Source organism: Erpetoichthys calabaricus, chromosome 1 (genome assembly GCF_900747795.2).
Source record: "Erpetoichthys calabaricus chromosome 1, fErpCal1.3, whole genome shotgun sequence".
Taxonomy (NCBI): domain Eukaryota; kingdom Metazoa; phylum Chordata; class Cladistia; order Polypteriformes; family Polypteridae; genus Erpetoichthys; species Erpetoichthys calabaricus.
The window spans coordinates 167,192,654-167,217,308 of NC_041394.2; the positions used below are offsets into that span (position 1 = coordinate 167,192,654).

The 24,655-nt window shown below is 39.1% G+C and overlaps 1 protein-coding gene across 2 annotated transcripts in view; it reads right to left on the bottom strand.

The window, feature by feature from the left end:
- The window catches only part of appl2 (adaptor protein, phosphotyrosine interaction, PH domain and leucine zipper containing 2), a 31,430-nt gene extending 18,501 nt beyond the window's left edge, over positions 1 to 12,929 (bottom strand). For both annotated transcript variants that reach the window (XM_028808282.2, XM_028808274.2), the window contains exons 1-14: positions 12,808 to 12,929; positions 8,357 to 8,455; positions 8,200 to 8,259; positions 8,053 to 8,124; positions 6,073 to 6,160; positions 5,942 to 5,983; positions 5,480 to 5,538; positions 5,088 to 5,234; positions 4,839 to 4,921; positions 4,595 to 4,753; positions 4,332 to 4,520; positions 3,972 to 4,014; positions 3,774 to 3,830; positions 3,255 to 3,346 (exon numbers count right to left, since the gene is read on the bottom strand). In XM_028808282.2, coding sequence (XP_028664115.1) covers positions 3,255 to 3,346; positions 3,774 to 3,830; positions 3,972 to 4,014; positions 4,332 to 4,520; positions 4,595 to 4,753; positions 4,839 to 4,921; positions 5,088 to 5,234; positions 5,480 to 5,538; positions 5,942 to 5,983; positions 6,073 to 6,160; positions 8,053 to 8,124; positions 8,200 to 8,259; positions 8,357 to 8,455; positions 12,808 to 12,861 — 1,244 coding nt within the window. In that variant the 5' untranslated portion in view covers positions 12,862 to 12,929. The remainder of the gene's footprint in view (positions 1 to 3,254; positions 3,347 to 3,773; positions 3,831 to 3,971; positions 4,015 to 4,331; positions 4,521 to 4,594; positions 4,754 to 4,838; positions 4,922 to 5,087; positions 5,235 to 5,479; positions 5,539 to 5,941; positions 5,984 to 6,072; positions 6,161 to 8,052; positions 8,125 to 8,199; positions 8,260 to 8,356; positions 8,456 to 12,807) is intronic.
- Between the last annotated feature and the right edge of the window lie 11,726 nt (positions 12,930 to 24,655).

Sequence of the window (24,655 nt, forward strand, 5' to 3'; positions counted from 1 at the left end):
CAAATGAGAACAGAAGTAATTGAGATCTATCAGTCTGGTAAAGGTTATAAAGCCATTTCTAAAGCTTTGGGACTCCAGCGAACCACAGTGAGAGCCATTATCCACAAATGGCAAAAACATGGAACAGTGGTGAACCTTTCCAGGAGTGGCCGGCCGACCAAAATTACCCCAAGAGCGCAGAGACGACTCATCCGAGAGGTCACAAAAGACCCCAGGACAACGTCTAAAGAACTGCAGGCCTCACTTGCCTCAATTAAGGTCAGTGTTCACGACTCCACCATAAGAAAGAGACTGGGCAAAAACGGCCTGCATGGCAGATTTCCAAGACGCAAACCACTGTTAAGCAAAAAGAACATTAGGGCTCGTCTCAATTTTGCTAAGAAACATCTCAATGATTGCCAAGACTTTTGGGAAAATACCTTGTGGACTGATGAGTCAAAAGTTGAACTTTTTGGAAGGCAAATGTCCCATTACATCTGGCGTAAAAGGAACACAGCATTTCAGAAAAAGAACATCATACCAACAGTAAAATATGGTGGTGGTAGTGTGATGGTCTGGGGTTGTTTTGCTGCTTCAGGACCTGGAAGGCTTGCTGTGATAGATGGAACCATGAATTCTACTGTCTACCAAAAAATCCTGAAGGAGAATGTCCGGCCATCTGTTCGTCAACTCAAGCTGAAGCGATCATGGGTGCTGCAACAGGACAATGACCCAAAACACACCAGCAAATCCACCTCTGAATGGCTGAAGAAAAACAAAATGAAGACTTTGGAGTGGCCTAGTCAAAGTCCTGACCTGAATCCAATTGAGATGCTATGGCATGACCTTAAAAAGGCGGTTCATGCTAGAAAACCCTCAAATAAAGCTGAATTACAACAATTTTGCAAAGATGAGTGGGCCAAAATTCCTCCAGAGCGCTGTAAAAGACTCATTGCAAGTTATCGCAAACGCTTGATTGCAGTTATTGCTGCTAAGGGTGGCCCAACCAGTTATTAGGTTCAGGGGGCAATTACTTTTTCACACAGGGCCATGTAGGTTTGGATTTTTTTTTCTCCCTAAATAATAAAAACCACCATTTACAAACTGCATTTTGTGTTTACTTGTGTTATATTTGACTAATGGTTAAATGTGTTTGATGATCAGAAACATTTTGTGTGACAAACATGCAAAAGAATAAGAAATCAGGAAGGGGGCAAATAGTTTTTCACACCACTGTATATACACATCCACACACATACATACATATATATATATATACATATATACATACATATATACATATATACATATATATTACACACACACATACATATACTGTATATACATATACATACATATATATATATATATGTATATGTACGTACATATATATATATATTATATATACACACACACACACACACATTATATACATACACACATGCTGGTGCAGTGGATCCTGGTGCACGACAATACCCGGCCTCATGTGGCGAGAGTATGCAGGCAGTTCCTGGAGGATGAAGGAATGGATACCACTGACTAGCCCCCACGGTCGCCTGATCTAAATCCAATAGAACACCTCTGGGACATTATGTTTCAGTCCATCTGATGCCGCCAGAATGCACCTCAGACTGTCCAGAAGATCAGTGATGCCCTGGTCCAGATTTGGGAGGAGATCCCCTAGGACACCATCCGTCGTCCCATTAGGGGCATGCCCCAATGTTGTCAGGCATGCATACAAGCACATGGGGGCCATACAAACTACTGAGTGCGATTTGGAGTTGCTGCAATGAAATTTCAGCAAAATGGACTAGCCTGCCACATCATTTTTTTCACTTTGATTTTTGGGATGTCTTTGAATTCAGCCCTCTTTAGGTTGATAATTTTCATTTCCATCTAATAATGTGGTATCCTTTCGTTCCGAACACATTACAGTCCATATCAGCATAGATCTCCGTCAGCATCCCCCCCCCCCCCCCCCATTGAGATCTGATGTGTTTTCAAAGTGTTCCTTTAATTTTTTTGACAAGCAAGGCTGACTTCAGCTGGGGCCTGTTCCAGCAAAAATGATTAGGGCAAGTTTTGTTTAATAACTGAGACAACTTGCATCATCTTACTGCCTGATCCATATCAGGCCAAAGATGAAGATTACAATATTGCTGTGGACTGAGTTCATGAAACTCACTTTAAAATGAGAAACAAAACCACAGAGAGAGGTTCAGAGGATCCTTTTTTAGCATATGCAATACTGCTGCATTCAAATAATCTTAGATGCTCCGTACAAAATAGTTTAGCTTATAGTGTTTGACTATTCATTGAAAATTCAAGAATATACAAGATTTAAAGGTCGTCATTCATCACCATTTTTTATAGCATAATTAAGGTTGCTGCATTCTTAATTACACTATTGTTTAAAAACAATCCGACAGGTTTGCTACAAAATAATGTGTTGGAAGCTATGCTGAACTCATTTAAAATTATTGCTCCATTTGTCCCCATTGCTCTGCAACTTTCATTTTGGTTACCAAATGCACAATATATGTTTGCATAGAAATGTATATTTTAGTAATTCTGATGTATGTTCATTTTTGTAACTTTACTTGCTGCAAAATGCACTTCACATTGCTACCTAACACATAATTGTTTTAAGTGTTTGAAATGTAACATTCACAGACTAAAATTTAAAAATCAGACTGGGCAACTTAAAGGACTTTTTTCTGGAAAAATTGCAATAGCATGTATTTATGTAAGACACAAAATCAGAACCATAACGTACTTAGGCAGCAGTCTGCTACAGATTGCTTTGAAAAGAGAGAGAGATTACATGGTAGTGTTATTCATTGCAGGTTACATGGTTGTGCTATAAAAGATCAAATATTTTTTGTTCCGCTCCTGGAAAGATGCCAAATGTCTGTTATATTATTCTGTTTTACAACAATCAAAATTCTAAATTCTTTCAAGCTATCTCAAAATACACACTTAAAGTTATGTTGCACTCTCCATGGTCTCTTTTTGAGACCTGACATATTTTTTAATGTTGTTTCTTAAGGCTGTTTACATACCAGGACTGCACACAGAATTGTGAATTGCTTAAACTTATCTTGACTTATCAAGAGACACTTTGCATTCAAGGAACTAATTGAGCCTTGATTGTAAAATAAGGCTTATTAGCAAGAGACATTCTTCATATGCATGCTTCGTGAAATACCCATAGATTTTTTTTTTTTTTTTTTACTCTGCCCAATACATACTGGGCTTTTACCCAGTTTCAATACCTGTTGGGGCCATAGCTCTCATGCTTCTTCTCAAAGCTAATGATCGGAGTAACTGCCTGCAATGCTGTCTGGTTAAGACGAATGGCAACTGCCTGGACAAAGAGAACAAAGTGAGGCAGTAATGGGTGGAGGACTATTCAAACCTATTTAGTACAGTTTTTAAAAAAAAAAAAAAAAAAAAAAAGATTAAAATTTCAAACAAAGTAACGCTGCCCCAGGTAGTGGTGCAAGGGGGCAGCACCTTCAGCTTTTCTTACCAGCTATGACACTGTCACTACAACAGTCTAGGCACACAGAGAACCAAACAGGAAGACACTGCAGGAACAGGTTGCAGAAGGCAGCTGAAAGTGCATGCCCCAAGACTACTAATGGAAATGAACAAAAGTGTGCAGCATAGGATGAACAGATTTAACAGATATCTTAACGGACAGTTGGACACAGAAATGTACAGCTGGACAGACAAAACACCAAAATTATGCACATACAGCAGAAAAAAAAAGAAAGGTAGATAACACCTACCTCAGGGTTGTCAGTCAAATAGATTTGCCTTGAAATGTTGTTCAAAGTACAGATCCACTAGGAATACAACAGGAAAGACAAAGAATCACTCATATGAGCAGACTATCTGAATTTGCCAGATGCTACAGTGAAATCTAACATATCTCATAAAGTGGCATACAGTATCTCAGTACAGGACTAATAACTAAAAATACAAACCTCCTCATAATCACGTTTACTCTCTGCCTGCAAGGTAATACAGCTAAAAAGAAAAAATAATTCAGAATTTGGCAATGCAGGTATCAAAACAATAACACATGTAGACATACTCCACGTTTCACTCTCACATTTTTAAGCAATCAAACTAACACCTCAGTTTGTTTTGTCCCAACTGCCTTGTAACATACTCCTCAAAATTTATAAATTCCAATTAAACACTCCTACCAATCAGAACAAAAGCAATCCAATTTGACTCAAATCTAACCATCATACCTCAGACTGTAAGGAAACCAGATCTCCCTAAACCACTACTTTTAACTTACACAAATCTCAAGAGAAGAGAATTTTAATAAAGCATACATTTTGCCATTTGGTGTGGTAATCTGGAAGCAGTAGCGTCGGTCCTCACAGTCCACTGCCATCACTGAACTGTTATCCAGATCCATGACCAAGCCCCCAGCCACAGCACCCCGTGGCTGACACATTAGGTTGCCTCCCTGGGTGAAGAAATACAGCCTGTCCCAAGAGGTGGTCACCAAACCGGTCTTGCTGAGAAGGTACAGAAAAGATTACCACACATTTAGTAGCAAAATTCTCAGCAGTCTCTTGTGCCAGTTTACTACCTTCTAATGTTTAAGTAGCCAGCACGCTGAACCAAACTTCTGTTAACCAAAGGGCTGCAAGCATCCTGATCTGGCATGTAGACTGTGTCATCCACTGACAGAAGTTCCTGTTGGGACTGACGCATTGCTTCTGTTTCGGCATCCAACTGGACCTGGATACTAGAAACCAATGATGGGAATGGACAGAAAACCTATTACCACAGCTCCATATACATTACTCAGAAACCAACTAATTGCAATCTACCTCTGTGACATTTGCTCCACAGATGACAAAAAGTCTGCCACCTTGTGTGACATCATGTCCAGGCTCTTGTGAAAAAAGGCCATCTATAACAAGTCAGAAAGGAAGAGAGTTTCATATGCATAGCACCATTACTCACATAACGCCCATCATTCTTCATCCAAGTGTGTGCACGGATGCACGCACACACTACTCCATCACATATACTACAGTGACTCTCTTTTCACACAGCAACTCAGAAAGCAAGCTCACCTGTGCGTGCATATATCCCAGCATGGGCTCCAACATGGCCACCTTCTTGCGGTGCTGTAGAGCATTTAAAGCACAGTAATATTGCATGGAAGCCTGGTGTTGTTTACGTCGAGTATAAGCAACTTCACTAATTACCTCTGCCTTTAGCTGCAAAGTAAATGAGAGGCCAGTGAGGCAGAGGGACAAAAAGTGTTTGCTGGGTATTTGGATATTTTTTTACCAACAAAAAGTTTGAGTAAACTGTGGTACCAAAGACATCCTCCCAAAAAAACAACCAACTACAAAAAGTAAAACCCAGCACAGCACAGTTTCACTTTGTCACTGAGGAACCATTCTAGTTTCCCATTCATGAGGCATTCCTTTCTATTTTCCAATGCCCTACTGCTGCTTACCTTCTCACTTTCTCGCTTTTTAGGAAGTCTGCTGTACTTGGCCATTGCTGAATCATGCTCTAAGGGGTTAAACACACAGTTATTCATCAGACATTTCATCACTTTCAGTCCATACTTAAAGCCCCAGTGCCCTACCCTCCAAACTTGTAGTAGCCAGTGCTACCACAAATATCAGTCAGAGTGCACTGCATTTGAATCAGAGAACACAAATACCAATTCCTAACTTAAAGGTTTCTAATGCCCTGCATTAACATGAAATCTTTTACTGGAGTCAAGAAAAAAAAAAAATCACACATTTCCCCAACTTAAATAGCTTAAATTGCAACTCATCCCAGAATCACCTACATTCCAGCCCATTGAATAACATTGTCCTTTTGTACACTTGCACAGTATTCAATTCAGGTAAGACCCTGCAATCTTCTCTTTCCACAGACCAACACTCCCCACCCCCACCATGTTTACCTTCACTAGCAATGCTGTAAATTTCCTTCAGTGTGCCGATTTCTAAACAAGACAAACAAACAACCTGTAAAAATCACAACACTGATGCTATGAGTTTAGAAGAGTCCAGAAATAACTCCACAATCTCCTACCTGTTAGGTCTTTCTCCCTGAACTGTACCATGGGAAAAACCATGCTGTCAGCCAGCCGTCTAGCAAGCTCATCATGCAGTAAATTCAGCTGCGAAGAAATATCAGGAATAAATGAATCATAGAGTTATGCACTATAATCTGCCTGACCAGTGACCTAAAGCAAATAGGTTCTACTAGAGGAGGGCAGAGGTGTCTTAGATGTACAGATTCTCATAACAGCTTGGGCCAATTAACCCTGCCCTATAGTTCTGCCATGACTACACATTTTCATTACACACATACTGTTTATTAGATAAGAATTCTTTTTTCCTAATAGAGCTTTTTAACCACAAGGATGGATTCTATATTGAGCAGAAGGACCATGAAGAATTTGTTAAGTGTACAGTATGTGTAGATGTGAGGATGGTTTAGACCAGGGGTGTCCAACTCCAGTCCTGGTGGGCCACAGTGGCTGCAGGTTTTCATTCTAACCCTTTTCCTAATCAGCAAGCAGTTTTCACTGCTAATTAGATCCTTTTTCCTTCATTTTAATAGCCCCATCTTAATACATAATTCGCCTGCCTCCGCACTCACTCACTCACTCACGTCCGTCCGAAGCCGAATGCGCAGTCGCCTTCTGCGCAGCTGCCCGAATAACCTTACGAGACCGACATCCAACCCCAACATCGCGGCAGGCGGCGGATTTACGGCTGCGAAAATTCAAGGAGAAAGGCGACTTCGATTAAAGCTCTAGAGGGCTGAAAGGCGATTTAGACTACAGCTCGAGGCCTAATTACGCATTCTGATTCAATTACGCCTTCATTCAATACACCTATATCAGGTTTGTGGTGCTTATACTTATTACTATTTCATATTGTACTGGAACATTTATCATTCAATATTATACTATAGGCCTGGAAAATTCATCAAATAACAGTACAAGCCTGTATAGTATTGAGTAAAGCGGACTACAAAACAACTTCTTTGTTACTTATTATTTGTTCTTCATACACTGCTGACACAAACTCATGCCCGTTTCATCTTACGTTGTCGAAACTGGCTTTTTCTAGTTTTTAATGATTCAGTCCTCTGAATTGATTCGTATCTTCATTAAATGGCAGCCAAACAGAAATAAGATGTGAAACGAGACAGCAGATGACCAGCTAAAAATTGGAATGTCAAACTCCATCCACTTTTACTCAAACCAGTTTCTTAATGAGAAGTCAATTCTGGCTGTTAAAGTTGTTATTGAATATTATCACTTCTAGCTGCTTCCACAGCCCCCTGTTGATTTTCTGTTTTTTCTAAGACCACCATCAAAATGTTTTTGTGTCCTGACCAAGACCTTCACCTTTTTTTATTTTCAGGTTAGCTGGTCATGTGGCGGCTTGTTTTGTGTTTCATTGTTTGGCTGTTCATTAAGGAATGTGAAACAACTAAGGGCCTGAGTCACGTCAATTAAAACTAAGGCAAAAAATGTTAATCAGCAGCAAAAATGGCTCAGTAATTAAGAAGATGGTTAGAATGAAAACCTGCAGCCACTGCGGGCCACCAGGACCGAAGATTAGGCTAAGTAGTGTGTGGGGAAAGTAGCTTAGAATAGCTAAAATAAGTTGGTGGCTAAAAAAAAAAGTTATTCCTTTGATAAGTCCCAAGATGTACTCTCTCTCCTTTTCATAGGACCAATTTTGTAAATCAATTAAAACTGACTTTAACATGATGCGTTACCTGGGAGAGTCTGAAAGGCTTATTAAAGGGATCACCAAAGTCAGGTGCATCAGCCAGACACTCCAAGATGTTTCTATGGCAAGCACAAAATTAGCCACAAAATGAATGTGCATTCACCAGTCATTTTTGGTGATTACTGCCTGCAGCAATTAGGTAGTCAAATTGTAAATGGACACACAAACAATTGTAAAACAGTCAAAACTGGACAGGTCTTACCACTCAGAGACTGTCAAATGGGAAGCCTCTACAGACTGGTTAAGATTGGGAAGTTACCTTATCCACAATGGTGGCAAACTGTTGTAGCACACCTATGACCTCCTCATCCCCTTTTCCCAGTGCGAAGTTCTGAAATGAGACCTACACTTAGAAGAATGATTAGAAGCTGCAGTAATTGAGGTATGTTTAGCATGTGGTGCTCACCTGCTTTTCATAGTTCTGAAGCTGTTGAGAGAGTTGTTGTGTAGCCAGACTCATCTCATTCTATTTAAAAAAATAAAAATAAATAAATAATTTTAAAAAAAAAAGGTGGTATGACAAGAACAACAAAAGATGGCTAGTGCAGATGACAGTCTCTCACCTGTGCTCCATAAACCCTCTGCATTGACTGCAGCAGCTGGTTAGTGTAGTCAGTCAAGGTCCCAGCATCCTCCTCAAAAACACTAAACAATGAGCGGGTCTGTTGGAAACAGAAACACACACACACACAAAAACACACATACTTTATTATACTGAATGACAATTGCCAGGAAATTAGCTATATTGGCATGCAACATTAATAATCCTCCCTTAATAGGTCACCACTGATGAAAGTGCAAAGCTTTACTAAAGGGGAAAAAAAAAAAAAAAAAACAAACTTTGATTTACTGTTAGCTTTTCTGCTGATCCTAAGATTCTTTCATTTCACTGCTTTTCCAGCTATAAACAGGGCCATGTTCTCCAAACGAGGCACCATAGAACCTAAATGATGACAAATGTGCTGCACACTGATAGCAGCACAATGTTGCTTTTATGTACATCTATTACTGGTCCTTAACAAGCCAACTCATTCCTCCTGTCTGCCTTACTCTCTAAATAACAAGCAAACATCAGGATGACAGCCGTATACTTGTCTTGGAGATTGTAATTCATCTCTTCAGAGAGTGTGCGAGGAGACCCCTCTTGAACCTTTGAATGTGACATTAAGCACCACTATGAAATCAGTGTGTCTATAAAGCAAGATTCAGGTAAGGCTCCAAACCAATCTTTCTGAAGTATAGTCAGGCTACACACATTTTACTGTAAACAAGATGCCTATTCATTCTGCATTTTGTACAGCTAATGGAAGTTGGAACCATACTGTACACCCAGTTCCCTATATAATGTTTTTCCATGATTTAGCTGCAGCTCCACAGTTTAAAATTACAAGTCAAACAATTTAGACATGGTTAAAAATGCACATTGCAAACTTTTAAGGGTATTTGCATACATTTTGGTCACACCACATAGAAATGACAACACTTTCACTGCATGGTCCCTCCATTTCAGGGCAACATAATGTTTAGGACATAGCAATGGTAGGCATATGAAGGCAGACATATTTAGTACTCTGTTGCATATCCCTTCCATGCAATGATTGCTTGATGTCTATAATTGCAGAGGTCACCAGGTTCCAAGTATCTTCTTTCGTGATGCTCTGCCAAGCCTCTAATGCAGCCATCCTCCGCTCCGGATTGTTTCAGGGACTTTACCCCTTATGTTTTTCTCTTCAGTATATGGAAGACATGCTCAATTATATTAAAGCTGGTGAACCTCTTGGCTATTCATTTTTAGCTTTGAAGAACTCCTGTGTTGCTTTACCAGTATATTTGGACAGGGCCTCATCCTACAACAAGAGAATGATCCCAGTGGGTTTGCAGACATTTACTTGAACTTGATGAGAGGTTTCTATACACCTCAGAATTCATTGTTCATCATCAATGAGCAGAAGTGTGCCTAAGCCATACCACCCCCACCAGAACGAGGTGGTAGGCTTTGGATCTTAGGCATTTCCTTTTTGTCTCATCTGCCCACAAGACCTTTTTCCAGAATTCTGCAGGCTATCTGAAGTACTTTTTTGCAAACTGTAATCTGGCCATCCTGTTTTTGTGGCTAACTAGTGATTTACATCTTCCAGCGTGGCCTGTTCTTGAAGTGTTCTGTGGATTGCAGCCTTTGACAAACACACATTTGCCTCCTTTCTGATCTGTCAGACAGGTGTTTGGGGCTTTTCTTTAACATCGTGAGGATTCTTCTGTCATCAGCAGTGAAGGCCTACTAGTCCCTTCGCAATTACTAAGCTCACCAGTGCATTCTTTCTTCTTAAAGATATTCCAGATACGGTAGTTGATTTAGGTAATACCAAGGTTTTACTGAAGTCCCCAGTGCCTTTGTTCTTAGTTTTCAGTCTTATCGTGGCTTCTTTGACTTTCATTGGCACAGCTCTTGTCCTCATGTTGAACAATGGCAACTACAACCTCCAAAATGTAGTCTGTAGATAGAAGCATGCCTATGCATGTTATGCTGGCACTAAAGAAGAAATGAAACACATCTTGGTTATCATAAACACCCGTAACGCTAATTGGCCCAATTATGGTGCCCTGAAATGGAGGGGGGGTCATGTATAAAAAGTGTAGTAATTTCTACATGGTGTTACCGAAAAGCATGCAAATACCCTTAAAAAAAAAGTCTACAATGTACACTTTTACCCCGTCTGAATTGTTTGATTTGTAACTTTAAACTATGGAGCAGACGGGTAAATCAAGGAAAAGTGTGTCTTTGTTCGAAACATTAAGGAGGGCATTGTATATTTAACATAATGCCTGTAGGATCTTGGAACACAACACAAGCAACATTTGCTGTATTGAAGTCCTAGTTAAACCTGCAATTGAACAAAGTATTTGTTATGATTGGTTTCCTTCTGGTGATCACATTTTACTACTAATTTTAATTTAATGGTGAACAGGATCAAAGTGGAGTAGGTATGCTAGAGCAAAAGTCATTGAACAGTGATATTATGATAAAAGTGATATCCTGCTTTGAGCCCCCATCCCTGCAACTAATATAGGCCTAGACAGGAAGAATTTCACAAAAAATACAGAAGGGTGAAAGAAAAGGCAAATGTCATTAACACGGTACCCAGTGATGAACACAACCAGGATTTATTGACTGTCAGTCAACATGGGTTCTGCTGTTCCAACATTTTCCCCCTTCCTTAAAGCACAAAAACAGTTATGACAGACCTCCAAATGCAGTATTAGCAAAAGGTACAGAGAGTGTAGCTTGTGGTTTTATCTGTGCAACATGAAATCTGACCCTAACTGAGAAATAGCCATGCTTGTCAGAACCCATTCAGTCAGCTCCTCCCGTTACACTTCAGCATGGTTTAAGTTTTCATTCCCCTGCACTGCATGGAAATATCCTTACCATGCAACCAGAGTTTTATAGCACAAAAAAAAAAAAAAAAAGGACTCATACACATCATTCAGAGCAACAAAGCTGATGCAACCCACCTTAAAATTTTCCTATGTATGAAGTTAGAATTTTGGCCACTAGCCCATAATTACTCTTCCTAATCCTACCCAATATTTTAAAGAGAACTTAAAGAGAGAAAGGAAAAAAAAAAAAACATACTAATAATGCTCACTTAATCCCAACATGCTTCCCATGCCTGTAATAAAGTGTATTAAGCCAATGACTGTTAGTGCAACAGAGGTAAAGGCAGGCAACAGACTGCCTTAGGGCACTACACCTCCCACTTGCACACAGCCTTGCAAAACTTGTTCTCTCTCTCATGCACCTGCAGACAGCAATCAGATTTCATTTTTCCACCCATTCTCTACAACATCAGTCACCAGACTCATCCAATATTTATTTTTGAAATACATTAATCTAACCCAGTATAGATTTCTGTAACAGGTATAAGTGTACCCTTATCATAGACCTGGTTGGTTAGTGGTGTTTGCAAAGAATGCTACAGGGACTGGCACCAATCCCCCTACCACCCTCATTTTGATGGATAGATGAATGGAAATGAAGTATACCAAAAATGAATATTTTAAGTCATAAATGTCTTCACAGACAAGACAATGATAAATAAGGTAGCAACAATGAAGGTACAAAATTTAAATTAGATTTGCCTATGTAAATGTATTGCATCAAAGTATATTTAACAAATAATCTGTTAATTTTATAATTTTATTTTTAACTATCCTTCAGAAAAATACCTTATATATATATATATATATATATATATAAAGATAACATAACTAAAATTCATGAAAGGCTGTAAGGCTTGCTAAAGCACTGTAATCCAAACGGTGCAATCAAATAAAGTTGATTTAGTGCCATTTAATCTGCAGCACCTCAGAAAGTATTAAACAAACTTTAGCGATAAACGAACGCATGATAAATTAGATAGATAGATAGATAGATAGATAGATACTTTATTAATCCCGATGGGAAATTCACAATTACAAGGAAACAGAACTCGTAACAGTGTAAGCAAACACGAGACAATACGATATAACAATCCAGAATGCTATAACCAGGATTTGTACAGATATGAAAGTAATTACGCAAAATGTTTTGGAGTTCTGAATGTAACCCCAGATGAAGCTTAAAAGAAAAAAAAAAATCTAAAAAAAAAAGAAAGTTCCTGACAGACGTACGTGAGATCGCAACTCTTAAACGGTCTTATCTCTGACAGGTGTTGCTGCCCACGGTCTCGTTCCTCCCAGTCCGTCCTCGTAACCTCCGAGGCCAGTTTTGTGGTTTGACTGCACGGACTAGTCAGACTTAAGGCCCTAAATACGGCCATGTTAAGCGGCCCAGTTCATAACGCGTTGCCGCAAGCTCGGCTGTTCACCCCTCCCCGGCCCACTCGAAACTCGAAAGTGTGACTTGTGTCGACCTGTCCGCCCCGGTTTGTAGTCGATGACCTGGCAGAATCTACGTTCGCATCTCCAGTCTAAGCTTGTCACTGTTTGTACTCGCACTAATCAACTCGACTACCTGCGGACTGTCCTGTAGAGCCTCTTCTAGTAGCAGTCTATCGGTGGCAGGCATCTTGGCGACTGATCGCTCGCTGCCTCAAAATTCAAATCCGACGAGCTTTATTGGCATCACTACGTGAGGAGTATCCAAACGAGTTATATTGCACATCATAGAAACATAATGAGAGCGATAACTTAACTAATAACAACGAAACACTACACATTAAAAATAAATAAATACGATGAACACCACTTAAAAACATTGACTCTAAACAAGGTAAGCAACCTTTCGATGTATATATAACATTGCTTATCTGCTAAATTTACTTTCTGCTTAAGTATCCTATCGCACGTCTCTGATCTCACAAATTGGTAGTTGTACGAGCATTTTTATAGTGTTTATTACATTATTCCATATAATGGACAAAAAAAACACATAAAAGTATGGGTAACAGTTTAGGTACTGTAAGAATGCATCTTTTACTCTCTCTTACTCTTTAATAAGACCTTAAGAAAAGCTTCTTTTGGTGCTAATAATGTCTGCAATGTAATCTATTAAAATAACTTTACTTTTGAATGGTCAGAGGTGGCTTAAGTGTGTCTTTTTTCTCATGATATTGCATACTTATAATTTTAAAATCTGTGAATCCTTCATATTAACAAGTAATTTTACGATCATATCAAAAGGTCTTATTATGCTACACTGAAGACCAAAAGAAGCCTTTGTTAAGGTCTTGTTACATTATAGTAAATGTATAATTGATGCAGTGCCTAAACTAAAGTGTTTAACAATTAAAATAGGGTGCTGTAAACAGATTTGTAGTTTTCAAACAACAGATCATGCTCATATACAATATTCTATTGGTGCCATCCATCCAGTTCAGTGACCTGGTGGCCAAAGCTGAGGCACAAAATATATCCATCCATCCATTATATCCTAACACAGGATCACAGGGGTCTGCTGGAGCCAATCCCAGCCAACACAGGGTGCAAGGCAGGAACAAATTCCCGGGCAGGGCGCGAGCCCACCACAGGGCACACGCACTAGTGACAATTTAGGAACGCCAGTGCACCTAACCTGCAAGTCTTTGGGCTGTGGGAGGAGACTGGAGCAACCAGAGGAAAGAACGGGAAGAACATGCAAACTTCATGCAGGGAGGACCCGGAAAGTGAACCCAGGTCACCTTACTAAGAGGCAGCAGCACTACCACTGTGCCACCATGCTGCCCACAAAATATATTACAGGATTAATCAGCCCAAGTTTCCTGATCTCCCACCTGTTTCTATTCCAGAAAAGATATTGATCAGTCTTGGGGACTCAGACAGCATTTCTATAATATATAAAAACATGTTAAAGTCCCATCTATATTACTAAACGACAGTTAATTTATGCACAGCGGACGCACCGAAGCGCATGCGCACTGCGGTGCGGCGCCCCAGAGTCAAACGCAGCGTCTTCCCAGAGTCAGTAGGTGGCGCCCAAACAACACAACCTGTAAACTACACTTGCTCTACTCCACTGTGCCAGGAGGCCCCCACAACGCGCTTCACACACACCAGAAGCAAAGACATCACGACTCCACAATGAAAGAGCTAAACTAACGGAAATACAAAACGAGCCCGTATGGATAAACGCAATGAACGAGCGTGCCCACAAAGCGCTTTTGACACAGCACAGGCAAAGGAGGCACGTATCCAAATGGAGGGAGCTCAACGATTAGTAATACAAACATGAGCCCGTATGGCTACGACCTGTAAATGAGCCCGTATGGATAAAAACAATGAATGAAGGTGCCCACACAAAGAAACCGCTTTAGTTCAAATAGGGTTATTGAATTAAATGGAAACTTTACCATGCCTACGAACTGTGAACTAAACCTGAGGTAAAGCGTGCACGCCAGGTTGTACAGCCGCCCGGATGCGACCGCCCACACCACCGCATATATGACACAGCCATAAAAAAACAAAAACGAGACTGCATGAAGAAAAACAGTAACAGAAGCGCATTGAAATGAACTGTCCCAGGGCGCACCCACCCTCCATTATATTTCATCACGCAGCGGCTTCCCACCGAGGCACATACTGCGCCGTGGCGCACGCCCCAGAGTCAAATGCAGTGGCTTCCCAGAGTCAGTACGTGGCGCCCAAACAACACAACCTGTACACTGCACTTGCTCTAATCCACTGTGCCAGTAATATAGATCACATAACGGTCACAGACTCAAACCCAGTGGCTTCCCAGACTCAGTGGCTGGCACACGAACACTACAACCTGTAAACTAAACTTGCTGTGCTCCACTCTGCCAGCAGTCGGTGTCAGCAAAGGCAACGGAATCACGTCTCCACAAAACGAAACCGTTTTAGTACAGATATGCTTATTTAATTAAATGACATTTCCCCAGACGCACCCACCCTCCATGACATGTCATCCATCCAAATATCGGACGGAACAGAAACTGATTGCCATTCTTGGATTTACGATTCTCTAGAGAATCGCGGGCTTACTTGTCCTTTTAAAGATCCCAGAGTACAGTGGGAAAAGGATCTCTTACTCAACATTTCTGAAATGGTGTGGAAGGCAGCCACATACACAATTCACTCTAGCTTCATATGTGCAAAGCATTCAATTATTCAACTTAAAATCTTTTATCGAGCACATCTATCTCTCTTAAAATTGTCCAAAATGTTTTCAGGGCAAGATCCAACTTGTGAAAGTTCCAATTGAGCTCCAGCTTCACTAAGCTATATGTTTTGAGTGTGTACCAAATTAACATCATTCTGGACAAAAATATTTAAATGCCTATCAGACAGCCAAGGTGTCACAATCACTCCTAACCCATTAACAGCTATGTTTGGTGTACTCCCAAATGGGCTTAAAGTGGTAACTGATGTTATATATTATTTGAAATTAGAAAAAATCAAATTCTCACTTAGAGGATCTGTTCAAAACAGTTTTAAAACCTGGCAGGACCTAATCAATAATATTTTAGAGTAAGCATTTGTATTAGGGGAAAACACTCCTTTCACTCTTCACTACTCTCAATAGTTTTACTCCGGCTGTTGGCTTTCCTCTCTTTCTCATGGGTGGGTGTTGATTTGAATTTAGTTTTGTTAAGTTTGACTTGATTGTATGGAATATTATATGCTTTTAATAAATTCAATAAAAGATAAAAAAAAGAATTGAGCAAGAAATTCCAATTCAAAGAAGAATGCATTCGCCTATTCCTGAGCATATGCCATCAGATATGCATACAGTATCTGAATTCTAAGTCACCTGCTGAAACACTGACAATTAAGACACATCTCAAAAATGACAGGTAAGAAGAAATTAGCTCTGCCATCAGATAAGTACATAGTGATGAGCAAACCACTCAATTAAAGTTGAAAAAAAGGTCCCTGGAATATTACAAGAGATGCAATATCATGCTAGTTTTCCTTACACTGGGAAGTGAGGTTTAACTAGTTTAAAAATAAAAACAGGAGCAGTTTTTTTGTACATCTGGCAGGCATTTTGCTTTAATACACCCTAGAAAGAAAACTGTTAAATGTACATTTCCAACTCATTTTTTCAGGCTCCATTTATTGGCGAAAACTGAAAGTCTAAAATCGTATTTAATGGCACTGTTGGTTTCAGAAATACTTTATAACACTTTGAGGTTTTACCCCTAGAACCTAATTTTTTTTTTTTAGTTCTTTTACTAGGGGGCTTCGCTCGCCAACCCCTGGTGTTGGGTAACCCGAAATACATTGATGTATGTATGAGATATATTGGAGTGTAAAGGTGTAGATGACGAACAAAGGAAGTAAAGAACCCATAGCATGGCACATTAGAAAGATATACAGTATTGGAATATTTCTTTATACACAACATTTGTAGTAAAGATGGTGTGTTGTCCTTGAATGAGTTTTCCTTGGTATGGAGTATCTACAACTTTAACTTTAATGTCAGATGAACGCCGAACTCTTGAGAAGGCTACATAAAGTTGTCCATGTCCAAGTACAGGCTCAGAGAGGTATATGCCAACTCTGTCCATGGTTTGCCCTTGGGATTTGTTGATCGTCATGGCAAATGCAGGTTTAATGGGAAATTGGCGTCATTTAAGTGTAAAAGGTAATTCCAGGTAAGAACTTGGAACGTCAACTGTAGGAATCAAAACAGTATTGATAGAATGTGATCCTGTAAGTACTTTTGTAGACTTAGCTAATTGGTGACCGTTTATGACTTCAGCAACGTTTCTCATTATCAGCTCTGTGTATTGCTTGTTTTCAGGAAGGGTCTGCCATTGCCAGCTGGTGGCCTGATATTTACCCCGGTAGATGCAAAAGGAAATGAACTATTGTAGGATCCAATGCAGTCCATAAAGTTTGTACTTTCGGGTACATTGTTAGTTAGAAGCTTCCGTAGATATTCAGGAAAGTCATCTAAAGGAGGCAGTCTAACCTGACCCTTTTGACAACAACGTGTAAACTCATTAGTTGTAGTGCCAGTTGTTTCTTCAGGGAAGTTAAGTGAATGACAATGACAGCAAATGATATTCATTAATCCTAATTAATGTTCATTAATAGTGGACTCATTACAGAATGCATTGTCAGCTATTTGGTGGAATTGTTTAGCGGCTGTTTGTCGTTCCTTTCTTTGCCGTTTATGTATTGCCTCTGCTGTTTGAGAGTCGCGTTGTAGGCGCCTGCGTTCATTAATTGTATTCAGGCAGGCTTGTTTCTGTATGTCTGTCAGTTGAGATGTTTCGTTTTGGAGCCGTGACTTCTTTGGTTGCGTTGTTTGAGAAGTGCGTTGTAGGCGCCTGCGTTCATTGTTTTTATACAGGCGGGCTCGTGTTTATAGCCCCGTTAGTCGAGCTCTTTCGTTTTGGAACCGTGCCTGCTTTGCTTGCGGCATTTCAGACACGCGTTGTAGGCGCCTGCGTTCATTGATTTTATCCAGGCCGGCTCATGTGTGTATCTCTGTCAGTTGTGGTGTTTCGTTTTGAACCCGTGCCTGCTTTGCTTCCGCAGTTTCAGATGCGCGTTGTAGGCGTCTATGTTCATTGTATTTGTCCATGCGGACTCGTGTTTGTAGCTCCGTTAGTCGAGCTGTTTGGTTTTGGAGCCGAGACAGTTTTGCTTCGAAGGTTTCAGACGCGCGTTGTAGGCGCCCACGTTTAATGATTTTATCTATGCGGGCTCGTTTTTGTAGCTTCGTTAGTTGAGCTGGATCGTTTTGGAGCCGTGACTGTGACTCCATTAGTTATCCGTTGTCTACTGTTAGCAATATGGATAATTGCACGTACTGTTAATACGAACAGTTTTCTGTGGTTGTACTGTTAATAATGTATCACTGTAATGTGATTCACATATGCTATATGGTTTGGACATGTGAGGATGCCGAACATTTAATACGGAGAGTTCGTTTATTCTTATTACCCGGACCATGCTGTGTAGTGTGGACGTTTAGTTCAGAAGCGCGTTGTAGGTGCATGCGCCTTTCGTACTTTCTCGCGCCTTCCGTACTATCTTTGTGGACCTTTGCAGATCCCGTAGTGTCTTCCGTTTGACTCTGGGGTGCAGTGCAGAATCCTCTTTTCTGTGTGCTGTAGGCACCTGCGCACTATGTCTCCTGCGTCCATCGCTGTGAACCTGGGTCCGTGCCTTCTGGTTTACCATTCTCGGTTAGTAATATGGATTAGTTTTAACATAAACATTACAGTACCCTGTCATGTTCTTGTTCCAAGCTGACCTAGTTTCTGGAAATGCAAATTCTGTTTCCTGGAACAACCCTCATATTTTCCTGCAGCATTTGTAAAATAAATAAATACATAAATATGACCTGACATTAACCCTAGACTATAAATAATTCAAACACATATGTTGCATTTTTATTTCATTGCCTTTATTTTTATTTTGTCATTACATTCATTGTGAGAGTTTGTGAGGTTGTTTAATGTTATTTATTATATTATATTCTATACAGTATAATATTCTCCATTATACAAAATCTATGACTATCTGCATTGTGAATTGTTTACTCTACACTCCTACAAATACTTGGGGGAACCACATCAATGACAAATCGGACTGGTGCCATAATACAGAAGAACTAAATAAGAAAGGGCAGAGCAGACTCTTTTTATCTTAGGAGACTGCATTCCTTTAATGTGAGTAGTGACATCCTTTGCCATCTTCTAAATCTCTTAGCTGGTAGCATCATTTCAAGAGAAGCACATTGAATCAGTAACCTAATTAACAACCTAATTAAGAGGGCATGCTCTATTATGAGACACTCACTGGATCTCCTGGAGGTAGTATTAAAGGAGAGAGTTAAAACAAAACTCAGTCCTATTATGAACAATGCTACACATCCTCTATCTATCTATCTATCTATCTATCTATCTATCTATCTATCTATCTATCTATCTATCTATCTATCTATCTATCTATCTATCTATCTATCTATCTATCTATCTATCTATCTATCTATCTATCTATCTATCTATCTATCTATCTATCTATCTATCTATCTCATTATGTTGTGCTATCTTGATATATTTATTCACTAGATTAAGCAACATTACACTCTAGAAGGACCATTAGAGCAGCTAAAGAGTTAAGTGTTTTGTGGCAATTACAGCCATGGAGCTTTTAAACTGAAAAGGCTGTAGGTGGGATAGGGTTGCATGGGTGAGAATTAACTCTGATAAATTCACTGTAGTAAATTGAAAATAAAGCCTAAAAACAGGGTGATTTTATAAAAATGTGTAGGCTTACTTCACATTTTTGCAGAGGGCCATAGAGATCAATTCTTCAGTTTTGTTTCCTTCCCAGTTATCTCACTCACATGGTGCATACCAATAATACTTTTTCTTCAGAGAGTGGCAAATGTCAGGTCACAGTGCAGTAACTCTGGACCAGTACTGTTTGGTATGACTTCACTGGTATGTCTGGAGTCAGTTTATTTATTAGCCACATTTTATCTACATGGAAAGAAATGATTGTAGGTAAAACCAATTATTTTGTATCTTTAAAGACCGTACAAAGGATTAGTTTGGTGTTCATATTACTTAGTAAAGCATCAGTAGAAAGGTTATTCATCTTAAAGATGAATTCTTCAGTTTTGTTTCCTTCCCAGTTATCTCACTCACATGGTGCATACCAATAATACTTTTTCTTCAGAGAGTGGCAAATGTCAGGTCACAGTGCAGTAACTCTGGACAAGTACTGTTTGGTATGACTTCACTGGTATGTCTGGAGTCAGTTTATTTATTAGCCACATTTTATCTACATGGAAAGAAATGATTGTAGGTAAAACCAATTATTTTGTATCTTTAAAGACCATACAAAGTATTAGTTTGGTGTTCATATTACTTAGTAAAGCATCAGTAGAAAGGTTATTCATTTCTGTAAAGGCATATTGACATGATGGCAAAATTACATGTAAATATGAAGGATGCACAGTTCTTATACTAAATATGTAATATCAAGAGAAATGTGGCTCAGTTAAACCACCTCAGATCACTACAAAGTGAAGTTTTGTTAGTAGGTCACATTACAGAGATGAATAAACACTTTACTGATGCTTTGTAACTGTTACAAAGATGCAAAGAAGTCTTTGTTAAGGCCTTCTTACATAATAGCAAATGCATAATAGATACATCACATGCCTCCTTTCAAATTTCCTTTGAAATAGTTTTATTACATGCCTCCTTTGAAAGTGCCTTAAAAGCCAAGAACATTACAAATACTGCAAACTCTACCGAAGAAATCCGCAAACAATGTTGCTGGTAATAGTGCTTACATTTCAGAGCATATATAAAATAAACTGTCTTAGAAGTTAAAGGTTCATTTAAGGTATTAAAGACCTCGGCCATTAAGAATTAACTGTTGATATTCCCTGCTGGACTCAATTTCATAAAAAAGTAAGGCAATATTTAATTCAGTTGGCTTCAATAAATTACAAAAGTAGACTTTTTCTCTACAAACTAGGGTAAAGTTTTCTTAAAGAGTGAGGGCACATGTTTTTTCCACATGCCCACTTCTCTCTGTACCTACATGGGAGATAGATTATAGATTTTAAGTACATTGTTCTTATTAGACTTTCTCAGCAATGCTCTAATTTGTCACCACATGTTGTACCCTGAAAACTGAGGAGACTCACTACTTCTTCCACTTTTAGACTCTGCTAGACATGCCACAGAAAGAAGAGAGTCTCTCGGAGGATACAAATGAGCAGAGAGTGGGCTGTATTACTTCTACTAATGACCATCCAGTAGACAGAACTGAAACAACTAGTCCAGGTGAGCATCCTTCTCTATCAGAAGGATATGAAGAGAACATGAATAACAAACCTGTGAGAATTTAACTAAGATCTATTGAGACAGTGCAGTGTTTCTCACATTTCCACTTCCTCTTCCATCTGTACTTAATCACAACACAATAATGGATAGTGCATGGGACGCTTAATCTCTTCTCTTTGTCTCTCTTGTGTTTGTGCAGTTCTCTTTGATTATGATTGAGTTTCCTTCTCTCAGAAACGTTTATGGAAGTAATGTCCCCTGAGAAGGAGAATGCTGTTGTAGATGAAACACAGGTAGGTGTTGAAAAGCATTCAAAGAACTTTCAGAGTAGGTAGTTGTTCATAAATTAAAAAGTATTAATCCATCCAATTTGTGTGCAAACTTTATTCAATTTACAACCATGTTTATCATCACATGCCATAAAGAAACCAACATGATGCCATCATAGAGTACACTCTCTCACACTGCCAGTTACTCTAACCTGCATGTCTTCATGGAAAGAAAAATTCATGGAAAGACACTGGAAGAACAGATACACATAGCAATACAATTAACAAAGACTGAATAAGGATTTTGGTGTAGTCAAGTGGATTGGCAGTACTAATGATCATGCCACTCTGCTCCCCTTTATCATTGCAAAGATATGACAGAATTCACATTTAAGTCAAGCAGAATGTGAAATGTGTTCTCCTGAATATAATATTCTTTACTTCACACTTTCTAAAATATGGACCCTTTAACCATGCATTACATTAAGGTGGCTGGAAAAATAGAAGAACTTTCAGCAAATAAGTTTTTTTAAAATGATTTGGAATTTTCATTAACACATTTTGATATTATGTAGTGGATATTAAAAGCCATCATGCATCATGACGATTAAGAGCTACAGAAACTAAGAGCATGTGTTTCTGTTTTCAGAAAGAGATAGATGAAATATTAGTGGAGGACACAAATGTGGACCTGACTTTGAATGAGATAAGGACTGAACTTGAGCACAGACGAGAACTTGAAGACACGTAAGCCATTTGAAATATCTAGACGACAGTATATTTTCAAAAAAAGAAACTAAAACAGTGTACATAAAACAGACAAAAAACAAAAGGACAAAGTACACTTAGAGTACTTTGTAAAATTAGTGCCATAAATGCGCACCTTACTGAGTCCTCTTCTAGTCATATGAAAGTAGTTCATATTAAGAAACTGTATTTTAAATTGAAGCTAAAGAGTTTTGTACTCTTGTACACCAGCATTATATGTAAAGCTGAGTAAAAATGATGCAGTCATTGAGTGTTCGTGTGTTTTTTAATCAGCAAACAATTCAGAAACACAAAAAAAAAAATTTAGAAATATACTTTTAATGATAATGTTGGTTTAAGGGTGACAGCATATACAGTTTTGAAGAACTTTTAATGTTATGTAACAGTATTGTTGGAAACATGTTATTGTAACAGTACATACCAAGGGCATGTGATAGCCTACGTGTTCTCCTAAAATGAAAAGGTGTCAGGCCAAAAAGGCTAATAGGGCACAGGACTAGGAGTTGAAAAGATAGAGCTAAGTCAAAAATGAGCAAGGCTTGAAAAGTCTACAACAACCAATATGACCAAAGTCAAAGAAACTTGCAAATTTCTAACTCCTGAAATGGATTTGAATAGTAAGACACAAGTTTTCTTTTCTTTTTATACGTATTGTGGAGGCATTAGTGAGACTCACAACATTCATTACTAGATTGGTTTACTCTTAAACTTTCAGTTACGTAGGAGTGGTGCCTAACTGCCTGTCATTCTGTAGTATTCCACATAGGATTTCAACCACACAAATTTGTATAAGTGATGCCTGCAATGCTTGTCACTCCTCAGTACTCCACATAGGGACTCACTATTTCTGGCACTAACAAAATAAGCATATCCCTGAGACGCATGAAGGCTCATACACCTTTTGGTCCTATGCCATTTACCAACCAATGTTGTCTTACTTCTACCACACTTAGTCTTCCTATTGAAGTGTGACTGCCCAGCCTTGATAAACCTCAGAGGATGAGCAAATGGTACACTTAAAGTCAAAAGCATGTAAATGTAAAAGCAATGTGGAATTTAATTTAGAGTATAAATAATACAAATAGAAGAAAGCATAATAGAAAATAAAATTGATAGCGAAGTCTGGATATACTGTATGGTCTTTGAAAGGTTAATGAAAATCAGCAATGTCAAGAGTGGATGTTGGCCTGGGTGACTTTTTGATTCAGCAATCAGTGTGACGCTAAAGTTAGGTTCTCTAATGTCTAGATGAAATGGTCTCTCTCTCTATTTCTCTCTCTGTTTCTGATGTGTCTCTGTCTTTGATGTTTCTCTTTATGTCACTGCCCATCTCAGGCCTTTGGACAGGCAATTATTTATTAAAATTACAAATAGGATTCTGGTATATGTGACATTACACACATGTGATTGACTAGATATCCTGGGGCCTCATGTATAAACGGTGCGTACGCACAGAAATGTTGCGTACAAACGTTTCCACGCTCAAATCGCGATGTATAAAACCTAAACTTAGCGTAAAGCCACACACATTTCCACGGTACCTCATACCCTGGTGTACGCAATTTCTCCGCTCGGTTTTGCAGACTGGCGGCACCCAGCGTCAAAGCAGTGCTACTGTTCCTGTGTGGTTACCCTTTCTTTCTTAGACCCACATTCCTGACGCGGCTTTATAAATACACTGAAATTAACTGCAAATTGTTTATTAGTGTAAGGCATCTGATTGTAATCAACCTGCAGCAATATAATGGTCCAGGGAATAGCCATAGTATTCCAAATACCATAACTGCTTTAGCGTTGTTTCTCTCACTGCATCTTGTTCTTCTTTCAGCTGCTTCTGTTAAGGGTTGCCACAGCGGATCATCTTTTTCCATATTACTCTCACTGCACCACTCGGAGTATTTATATCACTGTATCTGAGTGGGGAATCACAGCAGCAGCTGATCGGAAAGAGAATTATCGGTATACAGTTTCAATTACACACTACCTCAGCCATGGCAAAATGCGTCAAAGTCTTTCCTGTACGGACCTCGCGTTTCAGAAACAGTTTCATCCCAAGAACTATAAACGCACTCAATCAAGTGCTCCTTGTAGAACTGTTTGTACTTATAAGTACAATTAATTACCCCACTATAAACTTGCACTACAGTTATAATATTGCACAACCTGCGCCACTTTATAAAGCGCGTATGAGGACGATATCATTTTTAAGATGAAATGTAGCAAAATATGTTGCTTATAGTATACAGATAAAACTTTAACTTCATTTAAATAATCAGTATTGTTAATACTTAAACATGTGAGGACACGGTGCTGCAGCGCTAGTTAGTTCACGGATATCTCATGCCTTGTGCTGTATTATTTCTGGTGCTGACGCGACACTGGAAGGATAGACAGATAGAATAATTAAACATGTACTATGAAGATATTTCAATGTTCCTTAAACGTTTTGAAGAATCGGCGTTCTAAGCTTACAGATGGCTTAACGTCTATTACAGAGCTGATTGTGTGGCGATTGGGTATTTGGAGAAAGAAAAGTCAGGAC